General features: G+C 42.8%; 1 protein-coding gene across 2 annotated transcripts in view; it reads left to right on the top strand.

Annotated features, from left to right (window-relative positions):
- The window catches only part of pkd1b (polycystic kidney disease 1b), a 78,946-nt gene extending 60,035 nt beyond the window's left edge, over positions 1 to 18,911 (top strand). The window contains exons 25-42 of one of the 2 annotated variants that reach the window (XM_054748990.2): positions 3,108 to 3,248; positions 3,345 to 3,555; positions 3,717 to 3,807; positions 3,932 to 4,072; positions 4,160 to 4,562; positions 7,605 to 7,713; positions 7,792 to 7,997; positions 8,971 to 9,173; positions 9,241 to 9,438; positions 9,517 to 9,671; positions 11,395 to 11,586; positions 11,670 to 11,844; positions 11,920 to 12,102; positions 12,180 to 12,284; positions 12,354 to 12,488; positions 12,566 to 12,768; positions 15,607 to 15,718; positions 15,808 to 18,911. In XM_054748990.2, the coding sequence (XP_054604965.2) occupies positions 3,108 to 3,248; positions 3,345 to 3,555; positions 3,717 to 3,807; positions 3,932 to 4,072; positions 4,160 to 4,562; positions 7,605 to 7,713; positions 7,792 to 7,997; positions 8,971 to 9,173; positions 9,241 to 9,438; positions 9,517 to 9,671; positions 11,395 to 11,586; positions 11,670 to 11,844; positions 11,920 to 12,102; positions 12,180 to 12,284; positions 12,354 to 12,488; positions 12,566 to 12,768; positions 15,607 to 15,718; positions 15,808 to 16,713 (3,869 nt within the window). In that variant the 3' untranslated portion in view covers positions 16,714 to 18,911. Of the gene's footprint in view, positions 1 to 3,107; positions 3,249 to 3,344; positions 3,556 to 3,683; positions 3,808 to 3,931; positions 4,073 to 4,159; positions 4,563 to 7,604; positions 7,714 to 7,791; positions 7,998 to 8,970; positions 9,174 to 9,240; positions 9,439 to 9,516; positions 9,672 to 11,394; positions 11,587 to 11,669; positions 11,845 to 11,919; positions 12,103 to 12,179; positions 12,285 to 12,353; positions 12,489 to 12,565; positions 12,769 to 15,606; positions 15,719 to 15,807 lie in introns of both variants that reach the window. The other variant, XM_054748988.2, reaches the window with a different exon arrangement.
- Positions 18,912 to 27,703: the final 8,792 nt, after the last annotated feature.

The raw sequence follows: 27,703 nt of genomic DNA, 5'->3' as shown, positions 1-27,703 counted from the left end.
GGTTCACAATCAGTGCTTCAATAAGATCAATGTCCTTCATCAACTAAAAAGATGTGACTTTTGCTATTTGTCAAACCTAATTTGCAATGAAATCTATGAACGAGTTTAGGAATTGAAACCATTAACACAATCAAAAAGACATTTTTGGTGTTGGTGACTCACTTGTCATAAGCCGTTTCCCAACAGCACTACTCAGCCTAAAGCAGCTCGGCAGGCGTAGGTTAACTCAGCTCACCTCAGTGCATTTGGATTTCCCTGCCATCTCTGTTATGAAAAAAGTACAGCTCACACGATGTTTACTCGACACAGAAGTAGCGTAAAGTGATCAGTAAACAGTGTTAGGTGGTCTGTTTTCCACACAGAAACAGCACAGCAGTAGTGGCCATCTTGAACAGTCAGTTCAGTCTCTGGCTTTTTGTCGGACTCTGAACCTGCGAACGGGTGCAGGCAGTGAGACAGCAGGCAGAAAACTCAAGCCTGGCCTGCCTGACTCCACTTCTGTTTAATTCAATTCAATTCAATTCAATTCAAGTTTATTTATATAGCACCAAATCACAACAAGAGTAGTCTCAAGGCACTTCACATAGTAAACATTCCAATACAGGTCAGTTCATTAAGCCAATCACTAAAAAGTTTCCTATATAAGGAACCCAGCAGGTTGCATCAAGTCACTGACTAGTGTCAGAGTCTTTACAGCAATCCTCATACTAAGCAAGCATGTAGCGACAGTGGAGAGGAAAACTCCCTTTTACCACGGAAGAAACCTCCAGAGAATCCTGGCTCAGTATAAGCAGCCATCCACCACGACTCACTGGGAAGACAGAGCACACGCACACACGCACGCACACACACACACACGCATACACCAACACCAACATCAAACCACCCACATACACACATCCACACACACAACACATATACCAAGTAGTGTGTCTATGGTTACATTGTGATTTCTTAGTAAATATTCTATTTGGCGAGAGATAAACTTTATTGTATTTATCCTAGTGGATCTATAATTAAACGGGTAAACTAGTAGTAGCACATTCAATGTCACAGAGAGTAAAATGTTATTATCAGGAGAGGGAGAATGTTTAAGTGGTTGGCAGCAGTGTGCTAGACGATGGCCATGAGGCCACCACAGCTCAGCAGAACATCATTGTAGCTTCTTCTGGGGAGAAATACACTTAGAGAGAAAATAAAGTTAACAGCTGAAATTGCAGAAAATAATACAGTTAAAGAGCAGATTGTAGAAGAAAGTAGTAGAGTGTGAAAAGTGGTCAGTGTATCCTCCAGCAGTCTAAGCCTATAGCAGCATAACTACAGAGATAACTCTGGATAACCTAGCCTTTTAGATAGACATGTTGGAGGCAGGGCAAGGGAGAGCCGTCTTTACTGACTGTACACTCCACCTCCCTCTACTCCCCCACTTGTCCAGATCTAGGCTAACATCAGGTTTTAACCATAGGCCCTATCAAATAAAAATGTTTTAAGCCTAGTCTTAAAAGTAGACAAAGTGTCTGCCTCACGGACTAAAGCTGGGAGCTGGTTCCACAAGAGAGGAGCTTGATAACTAAAAGATCTGCCTCCCATCCTAAGTTTAGATATTCTTGGAACCACCAGTAAGCCTGCAGTCTGAGAGCGAAGTGCTCGGTTAGGAACATATGGAACAATCAGATTCTTAATGTATGATGGAGCTTGATTATTAAGAGCTTTATATGTGAGAAGAAGGATCTTAAAATCTATTCTAAATTGAACAGGTAGCCAATGTAGGGAAGCTAAGTCAGGAGAGATATGATCTCTGTAATTCTCATTAGAACGCTAGCTGCAGCATTTTGGACAAGCTGAAGAATTTTAACTACATTTTGTGGACTTCCTGAGAGTAATGAATTACAGTAATCCAGTCGATGTAATAAATGCATGAACTAGTTTTTCAGCATCACTCCTGGAAAGGATGCTTCTAATCTTAGCAATATTCTGAAGGTGGAAAAAGGAAATCCTACAAACCTGTTTAACGTGGGATTTGAATGACATGTCCTGGTCAAAGATAACACCAAGGTTCCTTACTTTGTTCTCGGAGATTAATGTAATGCCATTCAAGTCAGGTGATTGACTAAGCAATTTCCTTTTCTGGATTTCTGGTCCAAAGATGAGAACTTCCGTCTTGTCTTGATTTAAAAGTAGAAAGTTTAGAGTCATCCAATTTTTTATGTCCTCAAGACAAGCCTGTAATCTACCCAACCGATTAGGTTCATCAGGGTTAATGGATAAATATAACTGAGTATCATCAGCATAACAGTGAAAGTTTATCCCATGCTGTCTAATGATTTTACCAATAGGAAGCATATATATAGTAAAAAGAATTGGTCCAAGCACTGAACCCTGTGGTACTCCACAAGTAACCCTGGAGTATGAAGAAGATTTGTCATGTACCATTACAAAATGAAATCTATCAGACGGGTAGGATTTAAACCAGCCTAGCACTGCTCCTTTGATCCCTACAACATGTTCAAGCCTTTCTAAAAGAACATTGTGATCTACTGTGTCAAAGGCAGCACTGAGATCTAACAAGACTAGAACAGATACAAGAGTCTTATCTGAGGCCATGAGAATATCATTTGTAACTCTCACTAATGCCGTTTCAGTGCTGTGATGCTCTCATATTCTGCACAGAGAAAGAATCTGGTAACTCACAGGCAGAGCGGCACATGAGGGGCGGGACTAGGCAGCTCAAAAATAACCAGTAAGAAAAACAACGGAAATGCCAACAGTACCGCGTGATGCTGTAGTTTTTTAGCTGTAGTAAAAAAAGGCATCTGGCAAAGGCACTAACATCTTTAAAAAAAAAAATTCAAGAAATGCTTTTAGCGCTTCTACTTGTGGTTTTAAAGACATTCAAGTCATTTAGAACAGAGGAAAGAGCTGCAGCGAACTCCGCCACTGTCAGTTGTTTATGAGAAACTGAGCGTCTCTTGTGTGTGACTCACACACCCTGCTGCTGAGCCATCAGAAAATGTGTGCATGTGGAATATTCCAGGGCTGTACTGTAACTCAGTGTACAAGGTGAGCATGTTAACTAACCATTTAAAATGTTAAATATGAAAACACAGGTTTGGACCCATCTTGGTACATTAAGCATGTGGTAGTGTGGGACCCTTTATCAGATCACATGTACTTCTTCCTGCTGGAGGACTGGCTCTCTGTAGAGAACCAGAAGAACCAAACTGTGGAGAGGGAAGTCCTAGCCTCATGTAAGCATATGTGAAGTACCATTAGCTCACAACAGTCAAAACACAAACTCTAGGGTCTGGGATGTTTTCTTCTGTCACTTGTTTTTGTCTCACAAGGTCCAGCAGAGCTCACCCAGTTTCCACGAGTCCTGACCTCCCAGCTGATATTTGGGATGGCAGAGCACCACTTGTGGCTGTCATTGTGGGAGAGGCCCAATCACAGCAGTTTCACCAGGGCTCAGAGGGTGACCTGTAGTGCCCTTGTGCTTCACCTCTACCTTGCTCTGGGTACTCTGTGGTTTGGGGCGGTTGGGATTGCAGGCCACAGGTGAGATAGTTGACTTCATCAACCAAATCCAATTAAACACACAATTGTTCATTCAATGGAGGTATTAACATGTAAGATGAGATGTAGAACAGAGATGATGAAAGTGATCTGTGTCACTTATGTACCAGTGGTCCTGTATCAGCCCATCTGCTGGTTAACAGGGAGACGGTTGCCATGGGGATGAGCATTGCCTTGCTGGTTTTTCCTCTTCAGTGTTTCCTCTGTTTCTTGTTCAGAAACGTTTACAGCCAGGTAACCCAGCAACGCCTCCAACTACATTTCTCTTTGGAGCCACAGTTGGTCACAGACTTCAGTATGTGTAGTAAAATGAAGATGCAGCTGATATTCTTTGTCTTACAATAAAATTGTTACCCAGGTTACTTTAGACAGCTCAGCCCCTCCCTCTCTGGTTTGCCAATCTGTGGAGATGGACATCTGGGACAGCCAATCACACATCTCCAGCACCTCCTTTGTGTCTCCTCAAGATTCTGATTGTCTTTCAAGAAGTCCTTCATCTGTAAGAGCAAAAATAAACAAGAAAACATTTGATAATGTGTCTCGTTATTTGGAATCACGTAACAAGTGTCCTTCTGGTTGTCTGCAGCTGCTGGAGAGTAAAGCGTTAGACTCCAGTATCATGAACTTCTGGACTTCCTCTGGCTTGGTGCCCCTGAAAGAAAGACCAGATCGACTAGGTGCCTTGACATGGCAATCACATGACAGCCTCCTCTGTTCGCTTGCAGGCACATGTCCCACCAAGGAAGCCATGTGCAGAACTTCACCAGCTACACGCCAGCTGAAGCGTAAAAAGGCCATAATCCAACTCCACCTGGCCTTGCCACCACATAATGATGATGCTCTCCAACGTGTGTGTTCTCCATGCTCACAATCACTGACTGAGGACAGTTACCATCTCCACAAGGCTCTTGTACAATCAAGCCCAAAGTCTCTGCATTTCAATTCCAGCCCAGCTCAAGTTTACAGGTCCAAACATTTAACACTGTCTGGTGAGTATGTCCCTGTGGAACTGTGTTACCAAAGTTGTAATGGCATATTCTGTTTCTGATGTTAAGGTCAAAAAGGCAAGGCAAGGCAGCTTTGTTTACAGCAAATGTGCTTTTCAATTAGCATTAAATGACACAACTACAAACACGAGAACACAAATAAAAAATTACAGATAAAATGATTATTTAGAGCAAAAAGGAAAAGACAGAATATAGGTTGAGCAATTACATCACAGATTACAGAGGAGACAATGCAGCATAAGAAACAATTCATTTCAAGGCTGATGAGTACATCAGGGTTTTTAGTTTTGTTTTAAACAACACTAGGGTTGGGGCACATCTGAGGTCATGGAGAAGCTGATTCCACATGTGAGCAGCATAGTAACTAAAAGCATCTCCACCATGTTTGGTTCTGACCCGAGGTTCTACCAGCTGATTGTTTCCTAAGGATCTCAGAGCCCTTTTGGGTGTGTATACAGGAATGAGATCGGACATGTATTTTGGTCCCATGCCATTGAGTGATTTATAAACTAGTAGGAGCACTTTGAAATCTATTCTGTAGTTTACTGGTAACCAGTTTAGGAATCTAAGAACAGGAGTGATGTACTCCTTTCTCTTAGTTCTTGTTAAGACTCTAGCAGCAGTAGGGTTGTCACGGTGTGAAAATTTAACCTCACGGTTATTGTGGCCAAAATTATCACGGTTTTCGGTATTATCACTGTATTTTTTTAAACGTGTTACATTTTCAGACAACTAAATAAACCCTGTATATCAGGAAAATATTGTCCTCAGTTTGTGTCTAAATTTTGCCTAAAATGTGTTATTTTGTAATTATGTTGTTTATTTGTTTACAGTTTTCCCCTTTAGTCTTTAAAATACCAACATTTGCCCATAACTTCTTATTTTTTGTCTGTTTGATGTCATAATTTTAAAAATATTAGATCAGATGATACTCAGTACTCAAGTAGCCTTCTAATCAGATACTTTTTTTACCCTTACTTGAGTAATAAACCCTATATCAGGAAAATATTGTCCTCGGTTTGTGTCCTTCCATTGAGCTTTGCAGATGTGGGAAAATGTCATCAGGCAGTAATCATTGTTAAATTCATAATTATTCTCGGAGAGAGACCAACTCTTATCTGCCCCTGGGAGCCCCATAATGCATAGCGTCATTTCAACATGGCGGTGTCCGCGACACGGTTTATATGCAGGTAGCGGCGCTGCGGCTGCTTTATATAGCGACTCGTTGCATTCTCCCTGAACCCAAATCCTCGGATCACGCATTTTAGCTAAAACGCTAACGTTAGCTTGCCTTGCGTTGACTGTAGAGTTGTGGGTGATGGTCACGCAGATGTGTCATGAGATTTGAAGCGTTGCTGCCTTTCACAGACACTTTTTCTGCACGTGCTGCAAACAGGATAGCCGTCTTCTATCAACTGTCCCTCGGCATTCTTCAAATATCCAAAAGATGCCCGTACTTCCCACTTTGTCTTCTTTGAGGGATAATAAATGTCCTGAGCGCTGCCGTCTCCTCCTTTGGCCATTATTTCAGCTTTAGCTTCAAGAAAGTTTTGGTTGTAAACAACAAAGTGCGCATGTGCCGCCGGCAACTTCAGATGATGATACGGTGGCTGGTAAGGGTCACCGCGCCTACACCACAGCCACGGTAATCCACCGAGATAATATAGTTTTTTAAAACCAAGATGGTTGTTTTTATTGTCAACTTTTTTACCGGGGTTTACCGCTACACCGGTTACCATGACAGCAGCATTCTGAATAAGCTGCAGTTGCTTCACAGCTTTTTTGGGAAGACAGTTAGGAGACCATCGCAGTAGTCCAGCCAACAAGAAATTAAAGCAAGAGTGATTTTCTTTAAGTCTGGTCTGGACATGAGACCGCTGAGTCTTGATATTTGATGAAGGTGATAAAACGCTGATTCAGTTATAGCCTTAATATGTCCAGAGAAGTTCAAGTCAGAGTCAATATTAACACCAAGATTTCTAACCTGGGTCTTTGTCTTTATTCCCCTGGAGTCTAGCTGAGCAATAACATCCATTCTATCCTTCTTGTTGCCAAAGACAACTTCAATGTTGTCTTTGTTTAGCTGAAGGAAGTTTGACTGCATCCAGTTGTTTACTTTCTCTAGTCACTGAGAGTGAGTCCAGCAGACGATAGTTACTAGGTGATAGATCTGGGTGTCATCAGCATAGCTGTGATAGGCTATGTTGTTAATAAGTGTGACCTGATCCAGGGGGGTCATGTAGAGAATGAAGAACAGCGGCCCTAGAATTGAGCCCTGGGGGACCCCACATGTCATGGTGGTCCGCTTTGATTTGTGACCCCCGATAGAGACAATATAGCCCCTGTCTTTCAGATATGATTGGAACCAGGAAAGCACTGTGCCTGATAGTGCAACCCAGTTTGTGAGTCTGTCCAGAAGGATGTTATGGTCCACAGTATCAAAAGCTGCTCTGAGGTCAAGCACCATCAGGACAGATGCTTTACCTGTGTCAGAGTTTAGATGATTGTAATTTAATACCTTAATCAGTGCAGTCTCAGTACTGTGGTGCTGTCTAAAGCCTGACTGAAAACCATCCATAATGTTATTTGATTCCAGAGAGTTGTTTATTTGGATCATTACTGCTTTTTTGATAATTTTCCCAATCAGAGGGAGATTAGAGATCGGTCGGTAGTTGTTCAACACTGAGGGATCTAGTTTCCTCTTCTTTAGAAGGGGTTCCACAACAGCAGTTTTCACTAATTTAGGAAAAATTCCTGACATTAAAGAGCAGTTAACAATGTCTAGTACGTCAGCTTTCAGGCAGCTAAAAGCATTTTTAAATAAATTTGTTGGCAGGCTGTCCAGACAGCAGGTAGAAGAATTCAAGGTCTTTACTATATCCTTAAGTGTTTTAATAATAATCAGGCTGAAATCTGGCATTGTAGCCAGGTTGTTGCTCTGTGGGTGCATAAAAAAAGCATACTTGGCCTAAAGAGATTTCTTTTTTCAAGTTATGTCCAAATGCATGAATGTCTTTGTGGTAGAGGAAGATCTACTGATGTCTGTAGCAGCAGAGGGCACGTCAGAAGTCATCAACAGCAACTCGGACAGTGGTCGAGACTCCCCAAGAACCACGTCTTCCTTCTCAGCCTCGTAAAGAAAAGTTCCAACAATTATACATCTGCTCTTATGAACAATTTTGGGTTTTAAAGAACTTGTTCTCTGTTTTAGGCAGGGTGACTGGTCAGACGAACGGAGCTCTTCATCTTCTCTATATGGAGGAGAGGCTGAACAATCTGACTCTGAGTTGGATTCTTCATCGTATGGCACGGGATTCTATAAGTGCTCTTCTTTGCATTCAATGGAGTCATTGGCTAGCACCTTCCTACCACAACCTTTGCAGGAATCCATTCACCCCTCTTCTACCACACGCATTGGTAACAGGCTAGACATGTGTTTGTTGACTGTTTATTGGCCAGCGGGACAAGTATCCAGGGTCATGTACATATGTTTTAACAAGCAGATGACTTAACTCTACCCTGAAACGTTATAAGGGTTTGGTTTTAGGTTCAGGTACCTTTTACCAGTGGTTTTTCCACATGAGTAGACATACAGGTAAAGCTCGAAAACGTAGACTATGGTGCAAAAGTTCTTCATTAACTTAGACCAGGGGTAGGCAACCCTGGTCCTAGAGAGCTGCGATTCTGCTTGTTTTCCAACTATCTTTACTGTTCCTGCATTTGATTACTTGGATCTGGTGTTCAGCCAATTAGAAGCAACATGCAGGACTGCAGCTCTCTAGACCAGGGTTCCCTACCCCTGACTTAGACTGAGAGACCATCTAAAGGCTCAGGAACCCTTTGCAGGTGTTCTGGATTCATTAGCTGATTAGTGTTACACTTAAGCCTCGGATCCATCTGTAAGGTTTGGCACAAAGCAGAGCGAGGCGGAGGCTGCTTGCAGAGGACTTGTTTGCTGTGCGTCCTCCTTCAGATGATTTCTTTCAGCTGGGGTGCTTCAGGGCGTATGGGAGGAGATGGGCATAGACTGCATGGTAGAGAAGGCATGGTGCTGAAGAACAGCTCCTCTCAGCTCGTGAGGTGTGATTCTGAAAGGCACAAGTAGTTCCTGCTACACAGCAATGCAGCAAAACCAAAGGAGGGAGAAGAAAAACACATAGAAAAAAGACAACGGAACACAAACAAGTGTGGCCGTAACAGACGTTCACAAGATTATTATTGTATGTTTGTGATTGCGTTGTGTTTAACTTAGCTTCTTAGTTTGCTCAAAAGGGCAAGGGATGGCTAACCAATGACCAGCACAACTATTCACTTTGGAAAATTTGCTGATGAATTAAAACCTTTTCAGTTGCTTTTAATTCTCCAATGTTGTCTCGTTTTCCCTTTGTAGGTGTTGCTCGAGGTCGGCCCAGATGGCTGCTCCCATCATGGGTTCTGCATGTGGTTCACCCCCTCATGGCTTTGCTGGTAGTCGCCTGCCTAGCAGTGGTGGGACTCTATGGAAGTCTCTTCTCCAGAGCAGTGGTGATCATGTTGCTGGTCTCGGTGCTCGCTGCCTTTCTTACCTCCGCTTTGCTGCTGGAGCCTCTAAAGGTGAGGTCACCTTTTTGACCTTTATTGGAACATTTCAATAATTTGCATCTAAAATTTTGTTGAACAGGTTTGTGTTCAGGCCTTGACCTGCACATTACTATGGAGGTCTGTGGATCCAGAAGTAGAAGAACTGTTGGCTCAGGAGGCCATGGTGGTCAGAGCATCAGCAGAATGTGGCGGTAATGTCAGACCACCATGTGGCTACGGACTGCAGCAGGCAAAACAAGAGGCACGCAAAATCCGAGCTCTGCATTCACTTATGAGGGTAAGAATTCACTATACATGTGTCCCCAGAAGCACGCACGGTTTATTTTGCTCTCATTTCTCTACATCGTTTCTGCAGCACTGTGTGTGTCAGCTGGGGTTTCTGCTGCTAGTGCTGATGGTGAACTACCAGGACAGAATAGAGCAGAGGCAGGCCAGCCTGCTGCACTCAGCTATCAGGCAGCATCTTCACTCAACACATCCAGGATCCCCTAACCTCACCTCGCTCAGAGAGTAAGAACAACACTCAACTTTTGCTCTCAAAGGATAAAATTCAGTAACAGGTCTAATTAAATAAAGAAAGATCGGGTGTTTCACAGCAACTTCACCACGTAAATAAAACATAGAATCGATAAAATTAGCTAAGTTATAGGCATTTCAGAGGTTTTATGAGGTTAGTAAGCAGTGGTGGCCTTGAATTGAGTTTACTCCAATAGATATCTAATTGTAGACAGTGGCGCTGCAAGCTTGTGATGTGGCTCCAAGCAAAATAGCTACTGTCCAGTGCAGACTATGGAGAGAGCTGTCATTTCTCTGCATGAGTGGGAAGGGGTAGTCCAAATGAGAACGTGTGCGGCAGATCTCTTGCTGAGCTGTGGGGAGGGAGGAGGAGGGCCTCATCAGGGAGTGTGAGACAGCCACCAAAAATGTCAAATGACAGCATTTCACTGTTTATCTGGCCCCTGGGGCCCTTTGTTGCCTTCAGCCCCAAGCAGTCACCTGCCCTGCCCGTTCGCACGTGGCGTCACTGATTGAAGGTTTAGGTGTGACGGTCAATGTGACATTTTCACGATAAAGGAGACGATCCACTCCTAGCATTTTGGTTGAACTCTGTTCTAAAGGTTCCATACTGAGAAAAATGCACCTTTCTGAGCTTTTTACCGTGTCATACTGTCATTTACTCATGAGAAATACCCCCAAACCCTTTCTTGGGGGCATTCATACATTTTCCTGTCTCAGCTGCAATTTGGTCGATGCTAAGATTTTTCCTGCAAATGGAAGAAACCAGCCGACTTGGGTCACCAAGCATTTCTCCTCCCCCTGAGGCTGGTCTCGGCTCTGAAACCTGGGTATTCTGTGGATATTATGACAAATACTTCTGCATCAGGCACGTGAAAACCATGCGTCCTGTCCACTAAGATGCACGTAATGGCCAGCACAGGATATGTGTGTTAGGCGACTACTGCTTTGTAACAGACTCGGTAGTCTATGGTTAGACTGCTAGACTAGGTGTTTAACTTGCTGGACTACCAAGGCCAATAGAAAACAGGCTTGCCTAAGACGCTGTTGTAGTTGCGTTTTGTCAAAGCAGGTGTGGGCGGAGCCTCACTAAAACAGAACATTTTATTTCCGGGTATAAATTCAGGCTGAAGAAAATACATAGTGCCAACGGTAATATTTCAACATGTATTGTGCACACCTTTGCTCTCAAAGGTTTCAAGTAGCATGATATGGAACCTTTTATCTCAACCCGAGGCTTCCATCACAGATCTGCCAGTCCGTTCCCGCCTCTAGTGGCATGGGGTGGTACTGCAACTACACATCTGGTCCAGTCACAGCTATTTATGAAGTTTAATGAAATATCTGAGATGTCACACACTGTCAGCACCTGGAGAAGGTGTTGTGACTTACTGAGAACTACAATCAGCAAATTAAATCAAAATCCTTTAGGACTGACTGATCAATAGTCATTTAGTTGTGACTACGGTGAAAACGTTTAGAGGCTGTGGCCAGGTGTAACTGGGTTTCCCACAGATGGATGTACAGGTAACAACGACTCCATTAAAACCCAATATTATATTAACAAACAGGTCACTTCAAATCTTGAATGACAAAACTTTAAATAAAGTTGTACCTGATGATGTTGGTGCTTGGGTATAAATGGTTCTTAGCTACATTTAATTAGCTTGACTCTAAAAAGTAATCAATCAGAGGCTCATGTCTTTTCGTCATACAGCTGGTCTGATGCAGAATGGTGGATCGGTCACACCCTGATTCAGCACCTCCACCAAAACCCCACGCTGGACCTTGTAGGGTTACCACAGGTGCGGTTCACACACACACTCGGCGCCTCGGCGGTTGATCTCTTAGGAAACAACAGTTCAACAACACAGCAGCTCCTGACCGACCTGCACATGAGCAGGAGACGGTAGGTGGATGTAACATGTTGAGTGGGAATTTCATTACCGTCAGCTGATTCTGTGTGTGTGTGTGTGTGTGTGTGCTGCCCAGGTTTAAATCTCTCTCCTTAGACTTCACACACCACCACAGAGCGTCTGCGTTGTTCCTGTGTGTGTCCATACGACTAGAGCTGACCCAAACACAAGGCGTCTCCTCCTTCCTCACCATCCACTCCCTCCACCTCCCCTCCTCCGTCTCTGGACCCAGCCTTCATGTGGTGCTCACGGTAACACATCTGGCTGAATTATTAGAGCAGTTCCAACAGCCTCCTGGATCACTTATGTCCTTGACTTTTCTTCAGATTTGTTTTTGCACCTCAGCTCTTCTCATCGTGTTCGGGGAGCTCTGGTCCATGTTGACGGAGCGTGCTCGGTACTTCTACCAGTGTCGTCACTGGTTCCAGCTGCTGTTGGCCTTCGTGTCACTGATGACAGCTTTCCTTCAGCTCTGGTTCCTGTCTCTTGCTTCTTTGTGTGTTTCTGAGGTATACAAAATTTTAAACTTTGCTGACTTTTAACTACTGTGATGTAACAAAAAAACATGACTTATTGACAAATTCAGATGCAGTCCATGCAGGAGAGTTTCATAGACTTCCACAGTGCTGCCCTGCTGGCTTACAGGTCTTCTCAATGCGCTGCTGTCCTGCTCACTCTTCTGGCTCTGAAGGTAAATAGCTCTGGTTCATAATTCTACAGATCTGCTTCTTTAATGAATCTCTCTGGCTGTGCGCTCCAGCTGCTGGGAACCTTACGGTTTGTGCGGAGGTGGGTGATGATGGGAAGAGTTCTGCAGAGAGCCTCTAGGGAACTGTGGGCTGCGGCTGTCCTGGTGGTGCTGCTGCTTCTGATCTGCAGTCACCTCGGAAACATGGTACAAGAAGAAACCTCCAGCTGACAGACAGATTCCAGAAGAGAGAAGAGGTTTGATGAGTCTGTGTTGTGGTGCAGCTTTTTCACCAGTCAGTGGAAGGCTTCCTGTCAGTGGAACAAACCTGGGTCTCAGTGACGTCCATGCTCCGTAGCCGGAGGGTGCTCGGACAACTCTGCAGGGTCCACCCGGTGCTGGGACCCCTCTACGGGCTACTGGTGTACGGAGGCAGCATTTGGCTCCTGGCTCGACTCTGTGGAGCAGTTCTCATCCATGTGTACAGGTATGCAACTAGGACGTTTGGAAGTGTTATTTCAATTTAACTTTAAGTATATTTGTTGAGGTTCAACATTCCCTTACGATCCAAACTTTTCTGAATAGTAACACATGTTTGACTGTGAATATTCTCATGAGTGTCACCAGTTAATTTGTCTTAAATTGCAAATTAATTCTTCATTTACCCATAAATTTATGTAACAACTGGTTTCAAAATGCTGACCCTGGCGGCAGCACATTTAGGAGAGGGAGAAGCTTCATGTGAAGCCGTTAACATGCAGACATGGTGAATTGAAGGCAGATTAAGACACTTAGATCCTCGTGCACAAACAACGGTCAGCCGCCTAACCCCTGTCTCTGATATGAGCATAAAAATGAAATATTTTTCTTTTAAGAAATCCCACTATGTTCTCAAATCCAAATTACTCATCGGTGCATCAATTGTCTGACATGCGACAGCATGTTCAGTGTGAACCATAGACATAGATAGCAACATCTATTTCTATAAATGTTCATTTTTGAAGCAAAAAGGCGGTTCCCACCACCGCCATTTTAGCTTTGTCACACATCTTGTCACACCCAGACAATCCAAAAATTGGAAAAGAGGTGGAGCTGGGGGGGGGAGTTAAATACTCGCCCCATAATCGGAAGGTTGCAGGTTCGAGCCCCCCTCAGTTTGTCACTGTCGTTGGGCCCTTGGGCAAGACACTCAACCCACCTGGCATGCTGGTGGTGGCCGGAGGGACCGGTGGTGCCTGTGTACAGCAGACTCGCCTCTGCCAGTGTGCCCCAGGGCAGCTGTGGCTACATTGTAGCTCATCCCCACCAGCGTGTGAATGGGTGAATGACTGATTGTGTTGCAAAGTGCCTTGGGGGGTTCCAGGACTCTATGAGGTGCTATATCAAATACAGGCCATTTACCTGAAAATAATTCAAAATAAACACTGATGCCACCCCAAGAAAATAATTATGTCTGTAGTTTTAACACTTAATAAATGTTCTGCCTCGCACAAAGAGGATGGTCAAACAAAGTGAATTTATGTATAACAACATGCATTTTATAATTCCATTTTTTTATGTGGCGTACCAAAGGCCAACGCTTTGGTTATTTGTCCACTGTAAGTTGGTCACGCAGAAATGTCCAGGCTATTTCATCTGCCTGGAGTATTGTGAGCCACATCTTAACCATCTGGTCTCCAAACCAGAAAATATTCTGCTCCGTGACCTTGTTACCAGAACAGAAGCAACAATAAAGTCCTTCTCCTGACTCCCTTATCTGAGCTGCAACCCAAGGTCCCATGCAGAAGACGAGACTTTTACTCTCTGAATAAAATTACTCTTAGTTGGTCTCATAAAATGGTTTCTTTCAATCTACAAGTTTACAATAAATTTTTTTTGAATGGACAATTTGTTTAAATCCAAAGTGTTTCAAAAATGTGTTAAATACCATCTTATTGATCATTTAATATGTAACGCTACATAGCAGTATTTATCAAACTGGATACCTTTCTGGTTGTCTTGAATGTGTGTCTGTCTCGGCCTTGAATAGACTGCAGTTGATCCAAAATGTGGCGGCAAGGTTTTTGGCCAACACAAACCGGCCGAGGAATGTGACGCCAATTCTACACAACTGCACTGGCTCCCTGTCCTGTTTAGGGTTCGGTTCAAGATCCTGCTTTTTGTTTTTAAAGCACTAAATGGCATGGCACCAACATACCTGGCTGACTTGCTACAGTTGTACGTACCAACAGGCTATGAATTATAAAATGAGGGGGGAGTGTGTTTTTGTACGTGTGGCACCTGGAATGCCTTACCTCTTATGATCCGCCAGTCAACATCTATTATGGCCTTCAAGTCATGAATAAAAACATACTTTTATGACCTGACTTTTTCATCTTGACTTGTTTCTTATTAAATGTTTACTTTGAGTTGTTTTATTCATATTTTTATTAGGTTTTATATATTTTTTAGAAAAGCCGTTTTGGTGGTTTTACTTGTTTTAGCCTTTGCTCTGTTTATGATAGGATGTGTGTTCTATACTTCTCTCTCTCATGCTGTATTGAAATGCGCTTGACAAATAAAGTGGTATGGAAGTATTGGAAGATAATCAAAATCAACTTGGACTCAGATCAGGGGTGGATGGGGCAGGAGGGGGTGTTCTAACATCCCTAGAAATTATTCAGCTTTAAAAACTAAAACAGGTCTTAATGAAATAACATTAACTTCAATTATTAACAAAAATGACATATTTTGCCTAGTTTACATTATTTTGTTTGAACCCACGGATCTCTCATTATTTGCTGGCTCGTGAATCTGTTTCAAAATCTCCCTCTATATGTGCCCTTTCTTTTTTACTTTGGGCACCCGCCCTTCCAACGGTCTCTGCACAGCCCTGCTACTGACCACTCGTTTCGCTGCAACCGCCTCATTTCCAGTGTGAATTAACGGAAAAGAGGGCTGACACTATATGTCATTTCATGCCTAAAACCCCTTTGGGTTAAATTAAATATTTTTATTTAACGTTACTCTTAGATATGGAAGATCTCAACAATCGCTTAGAAGGAATCACTAAAATGACTCCTGCCATGTCCCTCTGTGCTTTCATCAGACCACTTCTGCCTCACGGCTCACCGCTTGCTGATCTCAAGTAGAGTTTTATTGAGGATTCTACATAACATTTGATAAAAGTAGCCTCTGGACTGTTGATTTTGAAACCGTCTTGGTTCCTTTAAGCCATTATAGCTCTCATTTCAATCATCTTCCAAAGGATAAAACACTAAATTAAACATGTAATTCTGCATCATTCCAGACTTTGAGATTGTGTGTTTGTTGCCGTGTCCTCAAGGGAAAAGCAGATGGAGCTGCTTCATTCAACCATTGAACCTCAAGACTATGAAATGGTGGAGTTCTTCATCAAGAGACTGAAGCTGTGGATGGGACTCACCAAAGCTAAACAGGTAAAAAGAGCTGTGAGTATTTAATTACAGGTAAAGAAATGTCTTCATTTTTCAAACTTCTGATTCTGCACATTCCATTCTTCTTCCAGTTCAGACACAGTGTGAAGTTTGAAGACATGGACACCCCGCCTTCCAGGTCCTCACAGGGGTCTGCTTTCTCCACCCTGTCTTCCTCCATTCCTTCATCTTGTTCTCCTTCTCTGTCATCCTCATTCCCATCCCTGCATCCACCATCGTCAGTCCTCTCAGTCACGTCTGAGGACTTCCTGGTTTCCAAACCGAATCAAGAAGTTCAGCCCTGCCTGGATGGTCTGGAGCCTATCGTCAGTATGCTGCTGTCCAGTTTTGATCGAGTCAGTCAGCTAACGGAAGACATTTACAACCTGGAAGTTATGTTACATGAAGCTCAGGAAAGACAGAGGAAGAGAAGGACAAGCAACAGAATGGAAAATGAAAGGATAGACGTGGAGTCAGCAAAGCCAAAGGAACCAAAAGAAGAAAATGTACCAGCGGAAGTTAGACACAGGAAGATTGGTCTTCTTTACCCAAAGTCACGAATTTCACTTCCATCTCTGTCGACCTTCTCCCCCTTCACCACCCAGAGCTCTTTCACTCCACCCTTTTGTTTCCCCCGTGTGCGAAGCTCCTACTCAGAATCAGAGTCAGCACCATTACAGTCTCAGCTTTTCAAGTCAAGCAAGACTTCACCTGGTGTACCTACACCCATGCCTGCACAAAATATCTCTTGTTTCAATTCATATTCCACTGGTCGATTTCCCAGAAGAAGAGCATGGCATTCTGGGAGCTCTCATTCGGCTGATCCTGCTCAGAGGACCTCCCAGTCCTCAGTAGTTCCCCTTTATGGAGGAGAAACCTTCTCCTTCTCAAATGTCAGGGCCAGAAGTAAAGAGGAGGTACGGAGCTGCATGTGTGATAGGCTGCAGCTGAAGAGGAAGGCTTGGATCTCTGAAGGACCAGAAAGGGAGGAAGACTAACACAGGAAGTCAACCCCACACAAACAGCCGTGACGGACTGTCTAATGTACTCGGCGGGATTTTGGTAAAATGTCCATGTTACACACCAATTTACTCAGTAGAGATACTTTGTGTGTTTATTTTTATAAGTTATGTAGAGACATGTATTCACTGATATCCCATTCACGGTACTTTATAGAGAGCACAGCTTTAGGTGGGATCAGTGGTAGATGTTCTAGTCTACAGCTGAATAAAGACGTGACCATTTGGTCTAGAATTACGATAAGTAATATCTAGTTTCTGTCTTGTTCAAATGAAGGTTGTGATCCTTTTGAGGTGTGCTTCTGTGTGAAAGCTGAAAACAATATCTCATTCATTGCTTCCAGTAGAGCCTCCAGTTAGAGGAAGAAGAGAGTCAGTCCAACAGAATTGATGCAGACATCATGTATGCACTGAGATGGTTGGTAGCCATGTTTGTTCGATGAGAGAAGGTGGAACAGATGGTTGTGTCAGTCACAGCCATCTTAAATCAACACTCCATCTCTGTCCCTCATCACTAAACACTATGGTACTGTGTCCATGGTAGACACATCCAGGTAATCCCATCGCTTGGGACCTGAAATGGTCTACCTTCATAGATGGAATCATTAAAAGGTTCAGTAGTGGATCCTGCAGCAGCTCAAGATGTTAAACCTGACTCAGGAATCTGCCAGTTCATCAAGTTCAGGGTTGGCTCCAACACAAAATGAATGCAGAAAAAAATGGCAGAGGATTCTTGAGAGTGCAGAGAAGATCTGTCCTCTACAAGATCTAGTGTTGTCTAGAGAGAAAAAAATCAGCAAGTGACATAACAAACAAACACTGCAACAGCCCATGGCCTTCGGGACCTGTCCTGCAGACAGCACGATTCAGCTCTATGGCCGATCAGCGCCCTGGACAGCGTGCAGTCCTCCTGTGCTTCCCGCGTCTCCGACGCCACAGCTGTAGCCACTGAAGCCTGATTGCATTCAGGATAAGAGGCTGAGGCTGACAGATGTTCAGGGGCTACAGAATAATTTCTGTCAGTCCCCTGATCCTCGAGATCCAGCCATCGAACGATTCCTTATGAGTGTGGATAGTTTTGATGAATTAGAACTCAGAAAAAGTTTGAGATTTCTTGTTTATTTCCTTGATTGTTTAAACCGATGTGCTAGCTTGCACTTAAGGGATTTACATTTTGAAGATCTTGTGGCCCCTGGATTCACAATGCAATATATATTTTGAACAAATATGTTTCGAGTGTTTTTTGGGATATCATACACTAGTGTGCCTGTGTGTTTTCATACTTTTTGTGACTATTTTCAGTTTCCATTTAAAAAAAAATCTGTTCTCTCCCAAAGTCTAATAATGCAAAATCCTAAAAAAAAAAAAAAAAAAAAAAAAAAACAATTTATATGTTCTTTTAGTGTGTGGTTCTTCACATATAAATGCACTTACTGCTCAAAGCATTTGACAAATAATCAGAGGAGAGATTTGTCCATGCTTTTAGGAGTGGTAAGGGTTGGGGTGGTGGTGGGATTTAGATGCTCGCTTTCATCTACATCAAAGCTTTGCAGCAGCTAAATAAATACTGAATGTGCTGCAGAATTTTAAAAGTTACCGACATGTTTACTGTTACATATTGTAATGTCAACAAGTATAAATGTCACGGCTGCCAGCCTGAAGAGGGAAAAAGCAGCCAGGATCACCCAGCTCATGGTGATCGGCCGGATACCGCCCCTCCTCCTCCTCCCTTCCAGGCTGCTGAGGAGCACAGCCGAGCTGAATCCGTCTGATGTCCAACACCTGGGATAAAAGAGCTGTGCCTTCAGCAGTCTGAGAGACAGCAGTGCAGGGGTTCTGCTGTTCTCCATGATTCGTTTTGTTTTAACCCCTTCGTTTGATCATTCGCTACTTCGTTTTGATGAGTTTAACTTTTAAAGTTTAAACTCTTGAGTGGTCCTGTGGGATCTTGTGTTCGTGTGTTCGTTTGTTTTAAAGGTTAATTTTGTTTGTGGAATATGATTGACTTCGGTTTTAAACACCTTCGTTTTAACCATGTGTTTTAATAGTTAATCATTCGTCTTTTAATGTTAACCTTTTCGAGAGTTTGGGTGTGTTGCATTATCTTTATAATGCTCATCGTCTGTTTTGCTCGTTTTTAGAACCTTTTTATAATAATAAAACCCTTTTAATATCCACTGTCCAGTTCTTATGTTATCCCAATCCTTCACATTTTACCAACACATGTCAGGGACGTAACAATAAAGCAAATGTAGTGATCAAAGCTCATGAAAGCACAGTTATCAAGGAAAGCAGCCATACTTCAAAGATGTAAATAGTTTTTGAAAAAAATGCCGGCAGGACAGTTTGTTTACATAGGTGTCCTTGCGGGAAAAGTTTTTATATATGACTCAGATCACGGTTCATGTCTTTGTACCCAGTGGCGGCTGGTGAAAAATATTTTTGGTGGGGCTGTGCTATTTTTTTTAAAACAAACTTGTGCTTTCTGAGCTTTGTGCACAACTTCACTATTTCCTGAATTAAGCACAGCTCTTTTATTTCCTGTCTTACATTATTGGACAAACTGATTAATCCAGGTGTGTCTGACTATTGGCACGCTGCCTTGCGGACCAAGGTTGAAAAATACTGCATTAAATTGCACATAAAATAACATGACCATGAATGGTAAATAGGCAATGCAAGAGGCAAGTAACAAAAACATTTTGTTTAATTTCAACATTTGAGTGAACACAAAAAATTATGAACAGGTCACTGTTACAGTAATGGTAGTAAACACCACTTAGACAAAATGCCAGAAATTTACACTGTTAGGACTTATGGAAAGTGGAAACACTTTCATAGGAAATAATGTCATCAGTATCCTCTTACAAATGTCATATTTCCCACTTTTTGGGACAAATCAGAAATGTTTTATTGTCCCAAAAGCTGGGAAATTTGTTTGCTGCAGCAGAAGTGTAACAAGTAAAATGGAATCAGATTGATGTATGTACAAATTTACTTGAAATACACATTTACATGATTAAATATGTATAATAGGTATGCGTGTTGAAATTAGTTTTTACAGTTATTGCACATTAAACATGTTATTAAACAAATGTCCCGATTTGTGGGACAACCAAGGATTTCTGATTCTGATTGTCTTGTTTACAGAAATGTAATGTACAGCTTACCTCTGCACCCAGCTGCTGTTCTCCCTGTCCAAACGTCCTCCGTTTCTTTGTTGGCTGCTGCACTGATGCGCTGCATTCCTCAGTCAGAGAATGAATGGAGTCCCCAATGAGACACAAGTTCCACATCCACCTTCTGTGGATCCCAGCCGTTTTGAATAACAAACACAGAAAGCAAAATAACGCATTAGCGTGATTGCATCCAGCTAGCCACTGCTTCCTGGTGTACCAATTTTGGGAGAAACGTCGTGTGTACAGTTTACCCTTCTCCTTCTCCTGCTGGCTTATCTTTACGTCGGGCTGATCTGGTCCAAGCTCTTTGACATTAAGTTTTTCCACCATAGTTCTCCTCTCGAACGGATACTGGAGGAGACCGAACTGAATTCAGTGGCTGCTGAGATCCGGTATCCATATTGTAGGCGCACTGTCTACGTCTGCGTCACGACCGTCAAAACGTGCTGGAGTCGAGACTCTCCGAGTTCTACCGAACATCAACGAAAGCCTTGGCGGTAGCTCTATCGCCCATCATGCTTCTGTAACGCTCTGAAACAACGTCAACGCTGATTGGATACATTGCCATTCTTACCCTTTGATTTTCTTGTCAACAACTGGACAACTGGTCCCGTCCTGTTTGGGCGATTGAAAAACAGCACACAGCCTCCACCGCTCGGCAGAGACCGGCAGAGATCGGCAGAGACCGGCAGAGACCAATATAGATATATATACATATATGATTTATTTTTGTTACAAAACACACAATTAACTTAGAATATGTGATTATTGTTAATTTTATTTATTTGTTTTTTAAAATAAAAATTAAAAACACAGGGGAAACTGGGAGGGCGGCGCCCTATCGCCCTCTACTGGCCAGCCGCCACTGTTTGTACCACAAGCATGACACATCGCCTAAACCGGAAAAATGGAGGAAAAGATAATAATCCTTTACTGTCACCCACTTGTAGGAAATTCTGAGAGCTGGGGGATTCTTCCTCAAGTCATGGATTTGGTCAGAGCAAACTGTGAGGCGGATTAACCAGGAACCAAGTAAACCTGGATCAGAAAACCCAACAAGGAAGGATAGAGTTGTGGTACTTCCCAATCAGATGAGGGAAGGCAAAAAAAGAGCCCTGGCAATTCGATACCTGGTCCAAGAGGACAAGTTGTATATATTATTCTCGATCAACTTCTCAAGAAGGAGAAACAAGATAAGGACAGGCCAAGACCTAATTGAAGACGAGGTGAAAGAACAGACCCCCAATCCACTAAGCAGAAGTGAGCTATTAAGTCAAATAGCGGGCCTCTACGACCGAATCGGCCTAGTCTCTCCTACCATGCAGAAAGGAGCCATATTTGTCAGGAATGCTTTCCAGGAAGCTGAAAGTGGGAGTCTAACAAGAGCTACTGATACTTGGGACAAGCCACTGTCTAAAGACCTCAGGAGGGACGCCATCAGACTATCTGAAGAGTATGTGCAAATTGGCCAGATCACCTTCCATAGAAGCCTCGCACCACCTGGCTGGATTGGAAAAACTTGGGGAGTAACATCCTCTGATGGGAGTTACCAGAACGGCGGAGCTGTGGTGTACCTCGGATGGGAGACCGAGCAAGGCATTCAAATCAGGTTGGTCGAATCTATGGCAAAACTCACGCCACTGGACCAACAACGGGAACCAGTTAAGGCAGAGATGTGTGGTGTAGTTTTTGCAGTTCGACTCAGAAGATGGTGGTGGATTCCTATCAAGGTGAATATTGCTGACATTATGACAAGAGGGGCTACTCCTGAGGATCTTAATGAGGATTCAGAATGGCAGAATGGACCCTATTTGAGACAACCTTTACAAGAATGGCTGACAAAGTCAGCTAAAGAGGTTGCAACTAATGCCAAAGAGGGCATGGATAAACTACAGAGGTAGGCTTTCTCAGCAGTACAGACTAGCGCTCAAGCAAAGAGAAATCAGAGCATCCTACAACAAACCCCTGACTGCAACAAACCAGTGACTCATCCAATAACTTCTGGCAGTCTGGAGGAAATCCAATCCACAGACCTCCAGCTGGCTGTGCAGTTAAATTGCTTGTGGATGAAAGGAAATTTAGCAGTAGATGTTATAAAATGGAAGAAGGGTACAGCAGCCAGTAAGTTAAAGTGGGAGGTTATTCTACTAATGGAGGAGATCAAGGCCAAAGCCAAGAAGGCTGCACTGTCTGCTGAGGAATGTGAAGATACTTTTTGGGACTTTTGCTTGCAGCCCAGGAGGATGTTGCCTTTTGTGACACTACCCTCAACAGACTATGTATACAAAGAAAAAGATTCAGGATTGTTGGTATGTGGAGGAAGAATCCAGATCTTGAACGGGGAAGAAAATTTGTGGGAGCCAAGCCTGCCCTGAACGAACTTTACCTTTTTTTGGATTGTTTGGATGAAAGAGAACCAAAGAATGAGGCCACCAAACAGGGAACAAACTGGAGCTGGAAGGTTCACCCAGCAGACTCACCCTACTGGAATGGAGCCGCAGAAGCAGCTGTTCAGATTGTGAAAAAAGCCTGGGAGGGGATGAAGTCTTCACATGGGGAGGGTTTCAAAAATGTTTCTACATGGCAGCAAACCTGGCTAATGAAAGGCACAATAGATGTCAGAGTTGAGAGGACTGTATAGAATACCTCAGCCCTAACTCACAGCTCCTTGGTAGAGCTGGACCAAATGGAGACTCAGGAAGCTTCAGTTTTGACGGTTACTCTTACAAGAGGCTACGAGTGATCAGGGCCGAAGTTAACAGTTCTGGAAGAAGTGGAGCCAATTGGCTGAACCCAACCTATTCATCAGGAGTAAAAGGCACACAAAGGAACGCAATGTTGTAGTTGGTGACATCGCTTGGGTGGCAGACCAGAATGCCTTGAGGAGCCAATATAGGCTTTCAGGGTTATCAGTGTTAAGGCCAACAAGAAGTGAGTTGTGAGGGATGTAAATGTCCAAACATTCCCAAGTTACCCAGTACCCTATGTGAGACCTGTAAAAAGGCTTGCAAACGCTAGGACAGGATGCCCAGCCTAAGTCCCTGCCACGATGCTTCACAGAGATGTCAGGCAGTTAGTCATACTGCTTCCTGTAGAAGAGAAAAATAACGCTGGGGATGGAAGTGATGGAGAGAGTGGACCAATGGTGGAAAATGTTTGAAGCCACCAGAATAGAATCCATCTCCGCTCCTTTAACATCAGAACTTGATGGCTGTGACCTCCTTAGGTTCAAGAACCAGGAGCTCAAGTAGGAGGTGTCAGGTTCAAAGTCACAGCAGTAGCGGCGCCGGGGGGGGGGGGGGGGGGGGGGGCAATAGCTACCCCTGGATTAGTCACTGCACCCCCATAACACCCCCAAGTAAATATTAGATTTTTTTTGTTTTACAATTTAATTTTAATCTAACGTGTGGGTGTGATAATATTTAACATACAAAACAAAAATAATCAGTAAATTATCATGTGGATACTAAAAACAAACCAAAACTGCCATGTTCTGTGTCCCCAGCCTCCTCCTGTTCTCCTCCAGGTTCTCCTGCTTAGTTCTTTCCACATTTAGTTTACTGCCTTCTCCAGATCTCCTCACACCTGTCACCTGTTCCTCTGATCACCTCCCTCTGTGTTTAAAAGCCCTGTCTTGTCCCTCAGTGTTTGTCAGTCCATTGTTGTGAGTCAGCGTTGTTTTGTTCCCTCGTCAGGTTCTAGTCTTTGTGCTCATTATTGAGCTTTTGTTTTTTGGCTTTCAGTTTTCTGGATTTGACTCCTGCATCTCGAAGTGATTTTGTGTTGCCACCTTAATAAAAGGATTTTACCTTTTTCAACTGCTCTTGCCTCGAGTCATTCTGGGCTTCTGTGTTTTGAGTCCTACCTCCTGAGTGTGACAAAAACTGGAAATTGATGTTAACCTTTGACATCATTTTCCACCTGTGAACGAGTGAAAGGTAGAGCTAGCTAGTGGTAAAATGGATTGGTTTTTGTTGCCCACATTTCCACGGGTTCAGTCAGAAACGAATGAATGTTTGGAAGTGATCTCAGACCCACAAAAACCTTCGGATCTGGATGAAGAGAGTCAACCCTCAACCGCCGCAGTAGTCCAGGGTTTTGCCGCTGGAAATGCTAACACTAACGTTAGCTAACCTTGCAACACTATAGATGGTTTTCTGTGTGGCTGTATGTGTTCATGATTTCATGGAAAAGTCAGCAATTGTTCATATGTTTATGATGTATATTAATGATTGTTTCAGGTGTTGTTGAGGTGTTGTGCACGCATGTGTATCTGCTAGTGTTGAAGGTGTTTTAGAGAACTATGGGTACGCATGACCACTTCCTTCATAGCACCCTCAATAAAAAGACTAGCTCCTTCCTTTTGGTCACCCATCTCTGGAATATCACCACACACAAGATGAAAGACAATGATGTGTGAATAAGCTCAATGTATTTATGGTAAATGGCCATGTAACAACAGATAAGTAATGGTTAAGTATTGAGTAAGTACAGATTAGTTCCTCAGTAGGTACTTGGGAGGAGGCTTCACTTTCCATCATCTCGAGACAGTCGGATGCCGACAATGGATGACGAAGTGACAGACGAGCGAAATCAAGATGAAACAGGGATGTTAAATCACTGTGATGTTGCAAATTATCTGCATCCTTCGTGGAGTTTACAAAAGAGAGTCCACAGGCACGGCATTCATCTGGGATTTGTTCCTTATTGCTTTCATAGATAACTACTTATTAGTCCCTGAAAAAGACTGCTGGGTGTTTACCAGTAACTACTGGTTAACTACCTATAGAGCTCCGGGAGTTGACGTCACTTCTCCCGGCATTCAACAGTTCAAATCGAAACGGCGCCATCTTGGCAGGTAGAAGCCGGCAGCTGGACTATTTGTTATTGTCAGAAAATGCAATCAGACAGGAAATATGGTAGATTCCTGTTGTGCCCCAGGATGCAGAACAGACATGGACGACATAAGGAATGAGCCATCTACAGGATTCCCCAAGATCCGGAGCGCCGCAAACGTTGGATCATTTTAATAAAACACACTAGTGTCCGGGCTTAAATGAAACTGTGGGATCCCGAGAGTAAAGGTTTTTGCTTATGCAGCGACCACTTCATATCAGGTACTTAAACCAACGTTTCCTCAACTGTGTATGGTATTTATTTTAAATGCTTTTATTACGATCCTTAGTAGGCTTCCTAAACTTATTTTGGTGGGGCTTTATCTGTCTTATTACTCATAGCAACAAGTAAACGTCACGTAAAACGTTGCCTCGTGATTTCTGCGCGCTGCCGTTTACGTGTTTTATGATCACAGCAATTAACCGGCTAAGCTGTATTTAATTTTTAAGCAATGGTTGATCAATTGTCAGATCACACATAAAAAGCACTTTGGATTGCTATTATCTGTCTCACTGAGACAGATCTCAGACAGATCCTGAGACGCTCCTGCCTGACATATTTATTTTATTCACGGAAAACAATCAAACTAGTGATTTCTCTTGGCGTTCAGTTTATACATTCAAACAGCACAGCACTCTATTTAAACTACTTACGTGTAAATCTGTTATTTGTCCATCCATCCATCAATCCATCCATCCATTTTCATCCGCGTATCCGGAGTCAGGTTGCGGGGGCATGTAGCGTTGAGAGGCCCAGACTTTCCTCTCCCCAGCCACCTGAGCCAACTCCTCTGGGTAAATCCCAAGGGGTTCCCCGGCCAGGTCCGGTAAGAAGTCTGCTCCGACAGCTTCTGGCGTTTTTAAAAAGTATCCCAGGGACACGGTAAGGGTCGGAGATGTTTAGTCTATTTAATTTCTGACTATATAAAATGATTTCTTCGGTTTTAAAGAGTAAAGTAAACTCCGACGAAGTAAAATCCAAGCCGATCCCGTTCACATTCATGGTTACATCCGTGTTTGTTTAGCTTCTTTTACCTGCCAATATGGCGTCTACCAACTGAGAGTCACATGGGGTCCGGAGCTCTATTGTTCCTGCTTCCTAACTCATTACCCCTAAGTCATTCCCTAGTAATGAAGCACAGCTGTGCGTACCTTATTGTAAAAAGTTACAGAAACATTAATGTAATATTATATTACATCTATATGAAGTTTTGTATGAGCATTTTTTATGCAAAGGAACCTTAGTGGCAGTTTTTCTTAAATTCTGACACAATACAAAAAATACAAAGTAAACAAAACATATTTCAGGCCCACTTGTGAATGTCTAAAGCCCCGACACTTCACCCCCAAAACAAGTCATAACATTAATTATTCAAATGTTTTTGTTTTTATGTTAATATATATTTTTTAATGTAATTTTTTTATTTATTCACAAAATATGGCACCAATGTGGTTAACCTTGTAATGAGTGATAATTACATTTAATTAAGGACCATAAGACATTACAAATTCATATCGAGTATGAATTCCATCTTATGGACACTGGGTTATTTAAATCAGAAGATTAGGTCTTTTTATTGCAGGGTTTAGATAACACTTTGTATTAACTGAGAGACAAGAGAAGAGAGAGAGACCTTCAAATGTTTAAGGTAATTTATTACTAAATATTTTTTAACAATTTAACAAGACTACCTCTCTTAATGATGGATGCTCTGTTTGAATGAAGTGTGTGTGTGTGTGTGTGTGTGTGTGTGTGTGTGTGTGTGTGTGTGTGTGTGTCAAATTCAGAACCCTCGTATCCGGAGAAACAAAGTCTGAGTGGGAGATGATGTTTTGCTCCTAACTGATCAGAGTTTGAGACCCGTAGTCATAAACACATGAGACGCCATTTATGTCGCATCCACATACCCTCAGTGAGACCTCCGTACAGATCTGGATGCCAGGTCCACAAACCTCCTCTGGTACTGGAGCCAATGAAGCAGCGTCGACAGTACGACAAACCAGTCTTTGGATAGTCTCCAGGTAAAAAGCGACAGGTGTTTCACAGCGTCAAAAAGGGGACCCTCCTTGGGTCAGCGAGTTCAGCTTTAATTCTGAAAGGTACCGTTGCTTGGTTCACAAAACAACAGATTTTTCCCAGCTTGAATGGTTTTCAGCTTAAAAAGAGAAGTACAGATGGCCGGTCCAATACTTCACTTAACATGCGGTGAACTTCATGGGATCTTGAGAACTGAACTTAAGATGGCGTTGGAACTGTTTTATTAATCTGGATGTTTTTGATTCTGGACGAATCAAAGCTGACAGATTAAATAAACACCACAGAGACTCTGCCACGCTTCAGACTAGGAAGGTTCTGATTGGATCAGCACAGCAATGTGTCATTCGATTGTTTACCTTAGTGTATCAGCGTGTCTAGTGACTAGAATAAGTCATATTACTTATTAAAACATGTGAATCATAACATTGTGATTTCACAGATCGGTCACATTGTATTATTGACTAACAGTTGTTTTGATTAGCTTTATTGAAAATAGAGTTCTTTGATTTAAAAAAAGAAAAGAGTCTCTTCATCTTCTGTCTTCATTGCTGGAAAGTAAACAGTTTAGAAGCGAATGCATGACTTTGAGGCTGTTTCATGCACTCTGGCATTGTGTCAAAGGTTAAATAACCTTGGAGGAATAGCTCCTTCATCACGTTACAATCTCAAAAACATACACATATTTTACAATGTTGGGTGAGGACTAAATCTAAGGATGAAATTTATGTAAAAAAAATTGACTTTTGAAATATATAATTTTAATCACATTTTTTGATCAAAGTCATTTTTTGAGAAAAGGGTCCCCAATGTATTTTTTATTAAAGGAAATGTAGAAGACTTAAGCTCCCTATTGGGTT

Source organism: Nothobranchius furzeri, chromosome 16 (genome assembly GCF_043380555.1).
Source record: "Nothobranchius furzeri strain GRZ-AD chromosome 16, NfurGRZ-RIMD1, whole genome shotgun sequence".
In the NCBI taxonomy this organism is placed as follows: domain Eukaryota; kingdom Metazoa; phylum Chordata; class Actinopteri; order Cyprinodontiformes; family Nothobranchiidae; genus Nothobranchius; species Nothobranchius furzeri.
This window is presented reverse-complemented; position numbering and strand designations above follow the sequence as displayed.